General features: G+C 50.2%; 1 protein-coding gene across 1 annotated transcript; it reads right to left on the bottom strand.

Annotated features, from left to right (window-relative positions):
- Nucleotides 1–483: 483 nt before the first annotated feature.
- SIGLEC15 (sialic acid binding Ig like lectin 15) lies at nt 484–8443 on the bottom strand (the record flags this gene model as incomplete). The annotated part of the gene is made up of 4 exons (XM_082301721.1): nt 484–728; nt 3299–3658; nt 6143–6526; nt 8392–8443. 4 exons carry the CDS (start codon nt 8441–8443, stop codon nt 484–486), a joined length of 1041 nt encoding a protein of 346 aa, XP_082157847.1.
- Nucleotides 8444–11140: the final 2697 nt, after the last annotated feature.

The raw sequence follows: 11140 nt of genomic DNA, 5'->3' as shown, positions 1-11140 counted from the left end.
TTAAAAAAGGAAACAAACCCCATCAGAAACTCCAGTAGTGTTTTGCCACAGCTAGTATTTGAAACATGTCAGTAGCCCACTTGGATGTGGTTGGACAAGTGGAGTGGTGAAAACGGCTTTTCGGAGCGATGTTTGAAAAATACCAAAGCAAAAAGCTGTGAGATAATTTTATACCGTCACCTGCTTGCTAAATATCTGATACGGGCTAAAAACACACAGATAGCGAAGCACAGGATGTCAGTTTTAACCTCTTCCAGCTCCATCCCTTTTTTTTTTTCTTGTTCCCCCTTAAAGGCTGCTCTCACTTGTGAGGAGCAGCAGGGCTGGGACTCAGAGCATCATGGAAGGGACCATCGAGATCATCCAGTTCCAACCTCCCCGAGGCTGGTCTGACCTTCTGTGCCTCAGCCAAGGCCAGCTCTGTGTTCCCTGGGGAAGGACACCCGTGGGGGGAGCGGGTGGGGATGGGTCCACGTCCCCTCCTCAGCTGCGCCTCGGCACGGCCCCTCCTGTGGGCAGGGTCTGGCTGCCGCCGTGTCTGCGGTCAAAGTTCTCGTAGGTGCACTCTGGCAGCTGTGGCCTGGCAGGAGGAGATGTGGGAAAGGTGAGGGCACGTTTCAGGCTGCTGTGGGTTTTGCGAGTGGCTCCAGTGAACGTCAGAGCATCTGTGACACTCTGAGACAGATCCTCTTCTACTTCACAGTAGTTTTTAAGGGTCTGAGTTGCAACTGCTGTTTTACACCTTAAAAGCTTTTACATCTTAAAGTATGCAGAGCCATCTCCTGCACCCTTAGCTGTGCTACTGTCCTGCTCAGAGCCTTGGGAGGTTGTCACAAACCTCTCCTGTGAAGGATCTTCTCATGTAAGTGTTGGCTTTAAGCCTTCTTATCTATGTAAGTATCTATGCAAATATCACCCAGGGTGCAGTGTGGTTTACCCTGATAAATCCACAAAACTATGCTTTTTTATGCCTTTTTACAAGTAGTTACAAGTTTGACTGTAGGATTAAATTCCTTGTTTCTTTGGCTGTGCCCTGTATGCTTGACTGTCCTGCTGGGATGGCCATGGCCATTGTTCTTGGGTAAGGTCAGGGAAGGAGACATGTAGGGGTAACTCAGGAGGGCGGTATCACAAAGAAATGAAACTACTCAGATTGAAAGGGGGCAGCCCCATGCAGATGTAATTATCCTTGACCTCAGATACATCTTCTGTACCATTAGATCAAGGGTTGTTTCTGGTGGGAATTTTTTTTAATTTATTTTTTCCCATCCCAGTAGTTTGGCCACCCTATCTGTCAGGAGTGTCCAAGATCAGTGTTGTGCTGGGTAATGGGAAATGCCAGGGATTTGTGGGAGCATGCTGTGGATGCCAGCCCAAGAATCAGGCCCTGTCACACCTGAGCTGGGCTGTTTGCTGTTTCCATACCTTCCCTGCACACTTGGCTGAGCTCATCAGCTTTGGTGTGGCAGCTGCTTCTGCTCCTTTACAAACTGGGGTGCAGAGGGAGGGGAAGATTTCTGTTTCACAGTGTCAGCACAGACCCCATCCCTGGCCTTTCCCTTGGGTGGATGATCCATTGTTAGTTTAACGTGGCATCACAGAACCATGGAATGGTTTGGGTTGGGAGGCACCTCATCATTCAAACCTCATCCAAGTGCCATCCCCTGCCATGGACAAGGGACACCTTCCACAAGACCAGATTGCTCCAAGCCCCATCCAGCCTGGCCTTGGACACTGCCACGGATCCAGGGGCAGCCACAGCTGCTCTGGGCACCCTGGGCCAGGGCCTGCCCACCCTCACAGACAGCAATTCCTTCCCAATATCCCATCCATCCCTGCCCTCTGGCACTGGGAAGCCATTCCCTGTGTCCTGTCCCTCCATGCCTTGTCCCCAGTCCCTGTGCAGCTCTCCTGGAGCCCCTTGAGGCCCTGCCAGGGGCTCTGAGCTCTCCCTGGAGCCTTCTCTTGTGCAGCTGAACACCCCCAGCTCTCCCAGCCTACCTGGAGCCTTCCAGCCATGCTCTGGGCTTAAGACACATCCAAACTTGTGTTAGCCCTTTGCTGGGGTAGCAGCCGTGTGCTGTGGTCTCTACGCTGCTGCCCAGTCCCTTGTCCTCACACCACTGGGGTCTCCTCTCAGCTGTGCCCAAGCCAGAACCTCCTCCCAGCAGTGTCCAGTCCTTGTTCCCTCATGCTGGCTCACCTGGCCATCAGCTGAACCCTTTCCTTGCCCCAGGAGCCTGCTCTGAGGCCAGAGAATTGTTAGCAAGACCAAGGATACTCCACTTCTCACCTGGGCCATCCTCACTCTCCTGCAGGGTAACATGAGTAGAATGCAAGACATCCTTACCTGGCCAGGCTGGATGGAGCAGAGGGGGGACCTGTGAAGTGGGAAGGATGATGTGGGTTAGCAATGAGGTCAGAGTGGGCTGGGGAGCCAGGAGTGACCTAGAGCTGTTGGGAAGCTGCACTGGAGGGTGGTTGTGACACTCCAGTGAGTGGGAAGAAGCCCTGATACCAGGTGTGTGGCCCTCTTCATGTTCTTGGGAATTAGGCACTGGAATATAAGGAACAAAAGCATTTTTGGTTGGTTTGACAGCTTCTACTGTTCAAATCAAGTGGTGGCTTCCATGAGTGTGACATCAGATTGTCCCTACAGATGAGTCCCAGTGGTGGGACATCTCATTCCCCTCAGTCCCCTCCTGTCGATGCCACCACTCAGCAGCACTGGAGGGCTGGGGGCCAGTGGCCTCCTGGCTGCTTGGGATGTCATATCCCTCAGTCCATGGGCTGATCCTCATCTCCTGTAAGCTGGGCATTCCCTGATCTCACAGCCTTGGTGTGGCTGGAAGGTGGGATTTTACAAATGCTGGCTACTGGGTAGTGAGGCCCTGGGGGACTGACAAGGGCGATCTGTAAAATGAGGGTGCTCATCCCAGGAGATTAAACTTGTGTGGGACGCAGCAAAGGGAAATCCTGGCCTGCTTCAAGGAAAAAAAAATCTGGTTATGTAGGCTGTGGCTTCTCCACTAATCTCCCCTCTGTTGGTTTATTAACATTTCTTCCTGGGCACAGGGAAACTCCTGCCCCCTCTGAATTTTCAAAGGCCCCTGTGTCAGTAGGCTGTGACCAGCCAGCCAAGGAGCTCTTGGCTCTTCCTGCTAGAATTATCCTCCTAGGGTAGAAAATAATAAAATCATTAATATTCCCCCCCCCCCCAAACAAACACACTGCCTGACTGTTTCTGCTGTATCCATCCCTGGTTGCCAGTTGGCTGGAGGGAAGTCAGGACACTGACCTTCTCTGGAGAAAACGGTGAAGCTCAGCATCACCAGCAAAATGAGCACCTTGATTCCCAGAGGCACAAAGATCAGGATCATGAAGGAGGAGCTGTCGGAGGCTCTGAGTTTGTAGAAGTAGAGGGCCCCCTCTGCCCTGCCGTGGCTGTTGACAGCAGTGCAGGTGTATTTCCCGTCGTGGGTCAGGGACCGCAGCTCCTTGGTGACGCTGTGGCCGGAGCTGCTGGTGGAGCTGGGGTTGCCGTAGAGGGGTCCGGTCCAGGTCAGGGCGGGCGCTGGCTCCCCCTCGGCCGTGCAGCGGGCCTGGAAGGTGTGGTCCCTGTTGGAGCTGACCGTGATGTTAATGATCCTGGGGGCGGCTGTGGGAATCGCAACAGGGGAGGGAAAGTGGGTCAGGCTGCAAAGGCAGGTCTGGTGCAAAACACCCGGAGTGAAGTTTTGGTCTTGGTGGACCCTCAGCATTGTTCTCTCAGGGTGATGTTGGGCACTGGGGGGTGAGAGCTGGACCTGCCCTGCCCCTGAACCCCCCCTGCCCTGGGCTGATCCCCAGCGTGGGCAGCAGGGCAGGGGGGATTCTGCCCCTCTGCCCCGCTCAGGGGAGACCCCACCTGCAGAGCTGCCCCAGCCCTGGGGAACAACAGCACAAGGACCTGGAGCTGCTGCAGCCAGTCCAGAGGAGGCCACCGAGATGCTCCAGGGCTGGAGCCCCTGTGCTCTGCAGCCAGCCTGGGACAGCTGGGGGTGTTCAGCTGCACAAGAGAAGGCTCCAGGGAGAGCTCAGAGCCCCTGGCAGGGCCTCAAGGGGCTCCAAGCAAAATAGGGACAGGACTTGCTGTGACAGGACAAGGATTGATGTTTCGGAATTAAAAGAATAGAGATTTAGATTGGATGTAAGGAGGAAATTTTTTGAAAAGAGGGGTTTCCCAGAGAAGCTGTGGCTGCTCCACCCCTGGAAATGTCCAGCACCAGGTTGGATGGGGCTTGGAGCAACCTGGTCTAGTGGAAGGTGTCCCTGGCCATGGCAGAGGGGTTGGACGAGATAAGCTTTAAAGATTCTCTTCAGTTGAAACTGTTTTATGACTCTATAGATGTCTGGATCAGCCCTCTCCTTCCTTGTTTTTCTTGGCACTTTCTTCCCCTAGATTCCCCCACCCAGCCCATGTTGGATAGAGGGGCAAAAGGATTCACCCAGCAAAGCCTGGATGCAAGCATGTGTACTCTGTTTTATCCCAGTAATGCCTCACTCATTTTTCTGAACCTTGACCAACTTCAACTGTTGTGCCCTTCCTTGGTGGCAGAAGGCAGAGAAGTACCACCCACCATTGTAGGCACAGGTGCAGCTGGTGACCTTTTTGGACTTGGCTGCAAGTCCACGTGGTCCAGGACATGTCAACCACAGTGTTCTGCACAAGTATTTTTTGGCTGTTCCTTCAATTCCTGACTTCCAGAGCGCACGTGGATGGATCCATTTGTGTGAGCCCTTTGCTCAGTGCCTGGGACTTGCCAGATTTGGCAGGTTAGCTATAGGAAAATTTCTGCTTCTTGCCACAACCTATTTTTGGTGTTTTTTTCCAGCCCCAGAGTGACCAGATCACCTTTAGGTGGGACATTAGGAGAAATTTCTTCACGGAAGGGGTGATTTGACATTGGAAAGGGCTGCCCAGGGAGATGGTGGAGCTCTTATCCCTGGAGGTGTTCAAAAAGGTGCTACAGAAAATGAAGGGCACCAAGTGAGTATCCTTAGAGAGGAAGAGCAGGAATTCATTTTTTTTCAGACTAGACAACAAAAATAGAGTTTGCAACCACCTACAGCACGTCTTCTCCTTCGTCCATATAGTGCAAGAGGAATCTGAGGCTGTGTGTCATGGGTCTCTGTGTTTTGGTTTTTAAATTAACCTTTTAAGCATTAATTAACCCCTCCCAATCACAGCGTCAGGGCCCATTCCAAGCAGGGTACTGTTTGTGTGTGTGTTATCATTCCTCTGGTGTTAAAATCCCCTGAGAGACAGGTCTTGCTGCCATCCTGGCCTGGTCCTGCTGTATGTGGGTGCTCATGAGCTGGTGCAACTGAAGGAGAGCCTCAACTGTGCAGAACTTCTCAAGAAACACCCAAGCTCATCCTTGGGTCCCATCTGGACACCCACGCTGCACAGCAGGCGTAAGGAACTTCCCTCTCAAAAGCAAAATCACCCAACCTCATGGCCTGGGTAAGATCTGAGTCTGCTTCTGAGGCCTCTCTCCTAGCTCCCCCTTGATCTGTGAGCTTGCCCTGGGAAGTGGGATTAGCATTTGACATTTGTTGCTCTGAGCTGGTTTTCCAGGACATTTGTACTTCATGTTTCACGCTCCAGAGGATTCTGGATTTATTTTACCTGGGTACCAGGTATCTTGTCTCTCCAATCCCCTGCTACCACCCACGCCCTGTTGTGCTAGTGCCTGTGAATGTGTGGTCAGCACCTGGGCTGTCCAGTTCAGGTTCTGATGGAGAGGATGTCTTTAACCCCATCTTGGCTCACCCCAGCTTGCCTCTGCTGCCTGCCCTGCTCCTGTGCTGCAGGAACTAAGTGGGATGCTCAGCTTTTGGTAGGCTCTCACCCCAACTGCCAGAGCCTCGCCATTTCCTTACTGGTTGTGTTCCTATTCCCTTCCCTGCATTGTGCTCATTGTCTTATGCTGGAAGACTGAGGAGCACAGTGAATATTCCCTGCTATAACGAAGAAAGAAAAGCCAACCCTTTGGAAAACCATGTCAGGTAAACTTCTGCTACCATTTGTCATTTCCCACATCCTGTGGCTCTTCCCTAGAGGGTGGCTTTGCCTCCTTTGTCTCTTGCACCCTCTTACCAATCACATGCAGCTTTATCCCATTCCTGCTCTCGTACTTGTCGTGGATGTCTCCGGCCAGCTCCACCCGGCAGAAGTACCTCTCGCTGTCGCTCCAGGTCAGGTTGTCAATCCTGATGGACAGGTCCTTGTGCCGGGGGTTGCCCAGCAGCTTGTACTTGCTCTTGTGGCTGATGGCAGTCTTGCAGAGCTCGCTGCTGCTCTGGCTCACACACTTGAAGACTATCGTGCCATTGTAAGGCTCCTTGATCCTCCAAATGGCCGTGAGGGCCCGGTCAAATGTTTTGTAGGGGTGTGTGAAAGTGCAGGGCAGGATAACCATCTTCCCAAGCTCTCCAGTAACGTCAGAGGGGACGTGGACAGACCAGCCATTGCACTGCACACCTACAAGCAAGAAGGGATCATGGAATTGCAGAATGGTTTGGCTGGAAGGGGCCTTAAAATTCATTTCATTCCACCCCCCTGCCATGGGCAGGGACACCTTCCACTATCCCACATTGCTCCAAGCCCTGTCCAACCTGGTCTTGGACACTTCCAGGGATGGGGCAGCCACAGCTTCTCTGGGAAACCTGTGCCAGGGCCTCCCCAGCCTCACAGCCAAGAATTTCTTCCTAATATCTAATCTAAATCTCCCCTCTTTCAGTTTAATATATAGACACATCTATCCACCCACTGTTCTGCTACTACCAACAGCTGTGGCAGCAGATTGTGGCTTCAGAAACATCTGTGCTGGCATTCCTGTCTTATGAAAAACTCCCTTCATTAGATCAGGGGCTCTCAGTAGCTGGGGGTACCTGTGAAATGTAAAAGTGTCCTGTAAGTAGTTCCACCCATTCCTGGTCTTGCTGGCTTCACCATATGGGCATTCAGCTGTCAGATTACTCCTGCAGACTCAAAGATAAGATTTGTTTTTTGTTCCTGTATCTGTGGACCATAACACTTGACAAATATCTCTGTGGCAGTGCAGCTTGTATTCATCTATTGTGTGCAACACAATGGACAAAGGCCGTCCTAGGGCCAGTTCTCTGTTCAGGTATTTACATCGAGTCAGCTCCAAGCCAGTATTTTGATTACTGAGATCTGGAGTTGTGCTGCCCTGTCATACACAATAACGATATGGGCACCTTTTCCAGCCCAGGTAATCTAATAAACTATGCTGCAGCACTGCAGGAGCTTCATGAAGCTCATGGGTTTGGAGCACAAGGACCTGGCACTGAAAACTGTAATTGCTATTGCTTTCTAGCTTGTTTGCTCTTGTTTTAGTTATTTTGCAGCATGTCACTGCAACCTTTACTTTGGGAGAACTGTAGATTATGTGCTTCTGAGTACAACTTGCTTCTCTCTGCCACCCCTTTGATTAGTTTTTTCTTTGTTTCCAATCTTAAGCAAAGAACATTTTTTTTTTTTTTTTGGCACATAAGCCCCCCCTTGCCTTCCAGATGAAAAATAATGTTAAAAATAAGTGCTTTTAATGCTAACATCTCCGCCCATTTCCATGGAAACACAGTTTGCCTAGTTATGAGTGGAGGGAGTTGTCAACATTCTGTATATAATTTACCCTTAACTCTAAAGCTTCAGCGTGGTAGGCCTGACATATTCCTTTTGTTATATCCAGGCTCCATTTGTTCCTGGAACTGACGCTCTCACAAGAAACAGAGAGGCAAATAGCCTGCCCACCTTACAGAAAGTAACTCCCAAAAAGGGTTGTCAAGGTCAGTGAATCTGCTGGTTGTCAGTGGGAAAAGTCATGAAGACAACAGCAAGAGCTGGGGTCCAGCCCAGGCACTACCCTTGCTCTGGAAAATGCTGTTTGACAGTGTCTCTAGCAAATCTCACAGAGTTTAATGGAATTTAAGAGCATATTTGAAGTTAAATGAGAGCTTAAGTGCTCAGTGGAACTGAAAAATACTGCGTCTGTTGCATAATAACTCCTAAGGAATATGAAAGGAGGGTGGTGATGAAAATGCTGCATCCACCTGACAAAGCTGGGGAAAAGTTAGATGAATTCCCTGCACAAGTTAGAAAACCAAAAAAAAAATGCAAAAAACCCCCACAAACTGAGGACTTCTCTGAGTCTGAGTTTCCCAGGGTTGTCACATGCACTTGGAATTTCAGGATGCTTTTAAGCAGCGTGATGGAGGATGCAATTCTTGGAGAGTTTGTTGTAGCAGGCAGTTCCCTGGCACTCGGACTAGAGTGAGAGGAGAAGCTGTGATCAGACAGGGGTTGACAGCAAGCTCAGAACTCACCCTTCCTGGAGATGCGAAGGAGGCACAGCAGAACCAAGCTGAGCTCTCTCATGCTGGTTGATGTTCTCCCCTGAGGGGCATCAGCAAACCAGAACCATCTCCTTACATCTGAGCTACTGGTCTTGCAGTCACAAAAGGTTTTTCCAGGGGTAGAAGAAGTTGTGGTTTTCTTCTCCTTGGAGTGAATGAGTCATTTAGCTGAACCAGCTCTGGGTTCAGATATTAATAGTTCTGTGGTCAGTCATATGAAAATTACACCAGAAGGAATCACAGTATTAACCATTTTCCAGCTAAAGGGAGGGGATTGCAGATTGGGGCTGCAAACACCCATGCCATGTGTGTGACTGGGCAAGAGGGGATGGCCTTGCAGTGCTACCAACTCACCAGGCTGGAGGAAATCCTTGCAATCTGCCTGAGGGTGTGACAAGCAAGACTCTTGCTGTCCTGGCTTTAGGCAGTTCCTCCTCCTGAACCTGGAGCCTGCAAACCAGCTGTGCTTTACTCCTTGTGCTCACTGGTTGTTTTCATCCCTAGGTATAGAAAAAAACCTCAAACCACTCTTCTTTTGAAGTCACTTGTGCCAAGGTTCACTGGTAGATGAGTGTTTGGTGTCCCCTGGCACCGTGCTCTGTCCACACTCACATGACCCCGATGAGCGGTGAGTCATTCCCTCCTTTGAAATTAGCTGAATTCCAGCTTTTTGCCCAGCATCCTTGTGCAATTGCTCGCTGTTTTCCTTCTGGGTTTAGCTTTAGCAAATTTACTGTGCAGTTTGCTCATCTGCAGAGCTCGGGGCCTGTGGGGAGCTGACCGTGTTTTCCCCCTCGTTATCTCCCTTATGGTGATCCCGGGGCTAAGTTTATCCTTGGGGCACGAATTCCCTGTCTGGGTTTAGCTTGAGGTCTGCTGCCTTTGCTTCAGGCCAGAGGGAGGGAGGGAGGGATGGTGTGTCCTGACTATCCTGACTAATCTCACCTCGTCTGGGATGCTGCTGTAGGGCCCCTCTGCCTCCTTCCTGGACGGGGACGGGGACAGCAGCAGGATTCACAGACAGGCTGGACAGGGAGCAACCTGGGATAGTGGAAGCTGTCCCTGCCCGTGGTGGAACGGGATGAGCTTCCAGGCGCCTCCCATCCCAAAGCATTCCGTGATTCCCGCTGCCGGCAGCCACTGGAGGGCTCCCAGAGCCAGGCTAAGATGCTGCTGAGTCGCTGCTGCCACTTTCTCTGTGCCCAGAACCAGCGCCCTGTTCCCTTCTGAACTTGAGGAAAGCCTCCTAGAAGAGGGACCTTGAGATGTGATAGTGGGAAGTGTGTTCGCTGCTTTTTGATCCCTTTCTTTCTTCTGTTTGTAGTGTTTGTGAAGAGAGAGATTTCTGTTTTCCCCAGGCTTTTTGGAGGAGGCCCTGAGAGTATGCAGCTCTTATTTATGGTTGTTTGGACCTGTTGCTACTCGGCCAAGAGTGTTATTATTTCAAATACGGGCTTAGATCCCTGCCCAGTCCCTATGCATGTCATCTTTGAGTAGGAGCATTAGGACCCAGTGGTCTAATTACTTTGCAAACTGTCCTTAGCAGCTGTAAAACGTAATTCATGCCAGCAGCAGCTGAGAAACCTGAGGGCAAGGGTGGTGGAAGCAAGAGACCTGTAATCCCTATCACATCTGTGATATGTGCCTTTTCTGTGTACCTCCCCCTTCTTCCTCTATGCGCAGTTTGATTCTATCTATTTGTGATGTAAAGTTTTTGGTGGTGTGACTCTTTTTAAGCATTTCACCACTCATGGCACAGTGGGACTCAGTGGATTGAAGTAAAAGATTAAAGTGAAATCCATGTTAAAAACATCTTGTTACAGTGCAGCATAAATGATTCATGTAAAGGATAGCTGCAGTTAACACCAGTATGATCCTCTTCCTCTTTAATGTTTTACTGCAGCATCTCCTAGAAAAATATCTGGTAAATCAGAGCAGAACTACAAACCCTTCAAGTTTTATCTGTGGACTGATTTTCTTTTTGGACCATGGCTATTGGAATGAGGCATTTTAGTGTTTAAAATACAGAGTTGATAATGTATAGCTGAAAAAATTTACAACTATTTGAATCAGACAAAAAATGTTGCAAACAAAATCATCCATTGCTGTGTGATCCACAGACTCTGTGACCTTTTTTCCCTGGTCTGTGCTTAAATAATATGTGAGATTTCAGTATGGAAGCCTGCTTCTGGTCCAACACCAAAACCAGGATGCTATCCATATTTATCAAATACTTGTTTTAGTACTGGTAAATCTAAAGGCTGCAAAAAATGACATTTTTCCTGTCTCCCTAAGAAATTCCTGCCGTGTTTTGTGATGAATGATTGAGGGATTGCCCCAGGGGATGTTTAGATTGGCTATTAGGGAAAATTTCTTCACCAAAGGGTTGTGAAGCCCTGGCACAGCTGCCCAGGGCAGTGTTGGAGTCCCCATCCCTGGAGGGGTTGAAAAGCCATGTGGATGTGGCACCTGGGGACATGGGGCAGCGGTGGCCTTGGCACTGCTGGGGGAGTGGCTGGACTGGATGGTTTCAGAGGGCTTTTCAGCCTAAATTATTCCAAGACTCTGTGGCTGGGTGGTGATCTGCACCCAGGTTGCAACGTGTGGCTGGAGATGAGCGTGGCAGAACTCATCCCTCCTGGTCCCAGGTTTGTCACTGAGGACTGAAGCAAGGAATTATTTGTGTAGCTGTACCTGTGCTGACAATGCACCCACTAAT

This window comes from Coloeus monedula (genome assembly GCF_965178545.1).
Source record: "Coloeus monedula genome assembly, chromosome: Z".
Classification (NCBI taxonomy): domain Eukaryota; kingdom Metazoa; phylum Chordata; class Aves; order Passeriformes; family Corvidae; genus Coloeus; species Coloeus monedula.
Note: the sequence above shows the minus strand (reverse complement) of the source record. Positions and strands in the feature narration are given on the sequence as shown.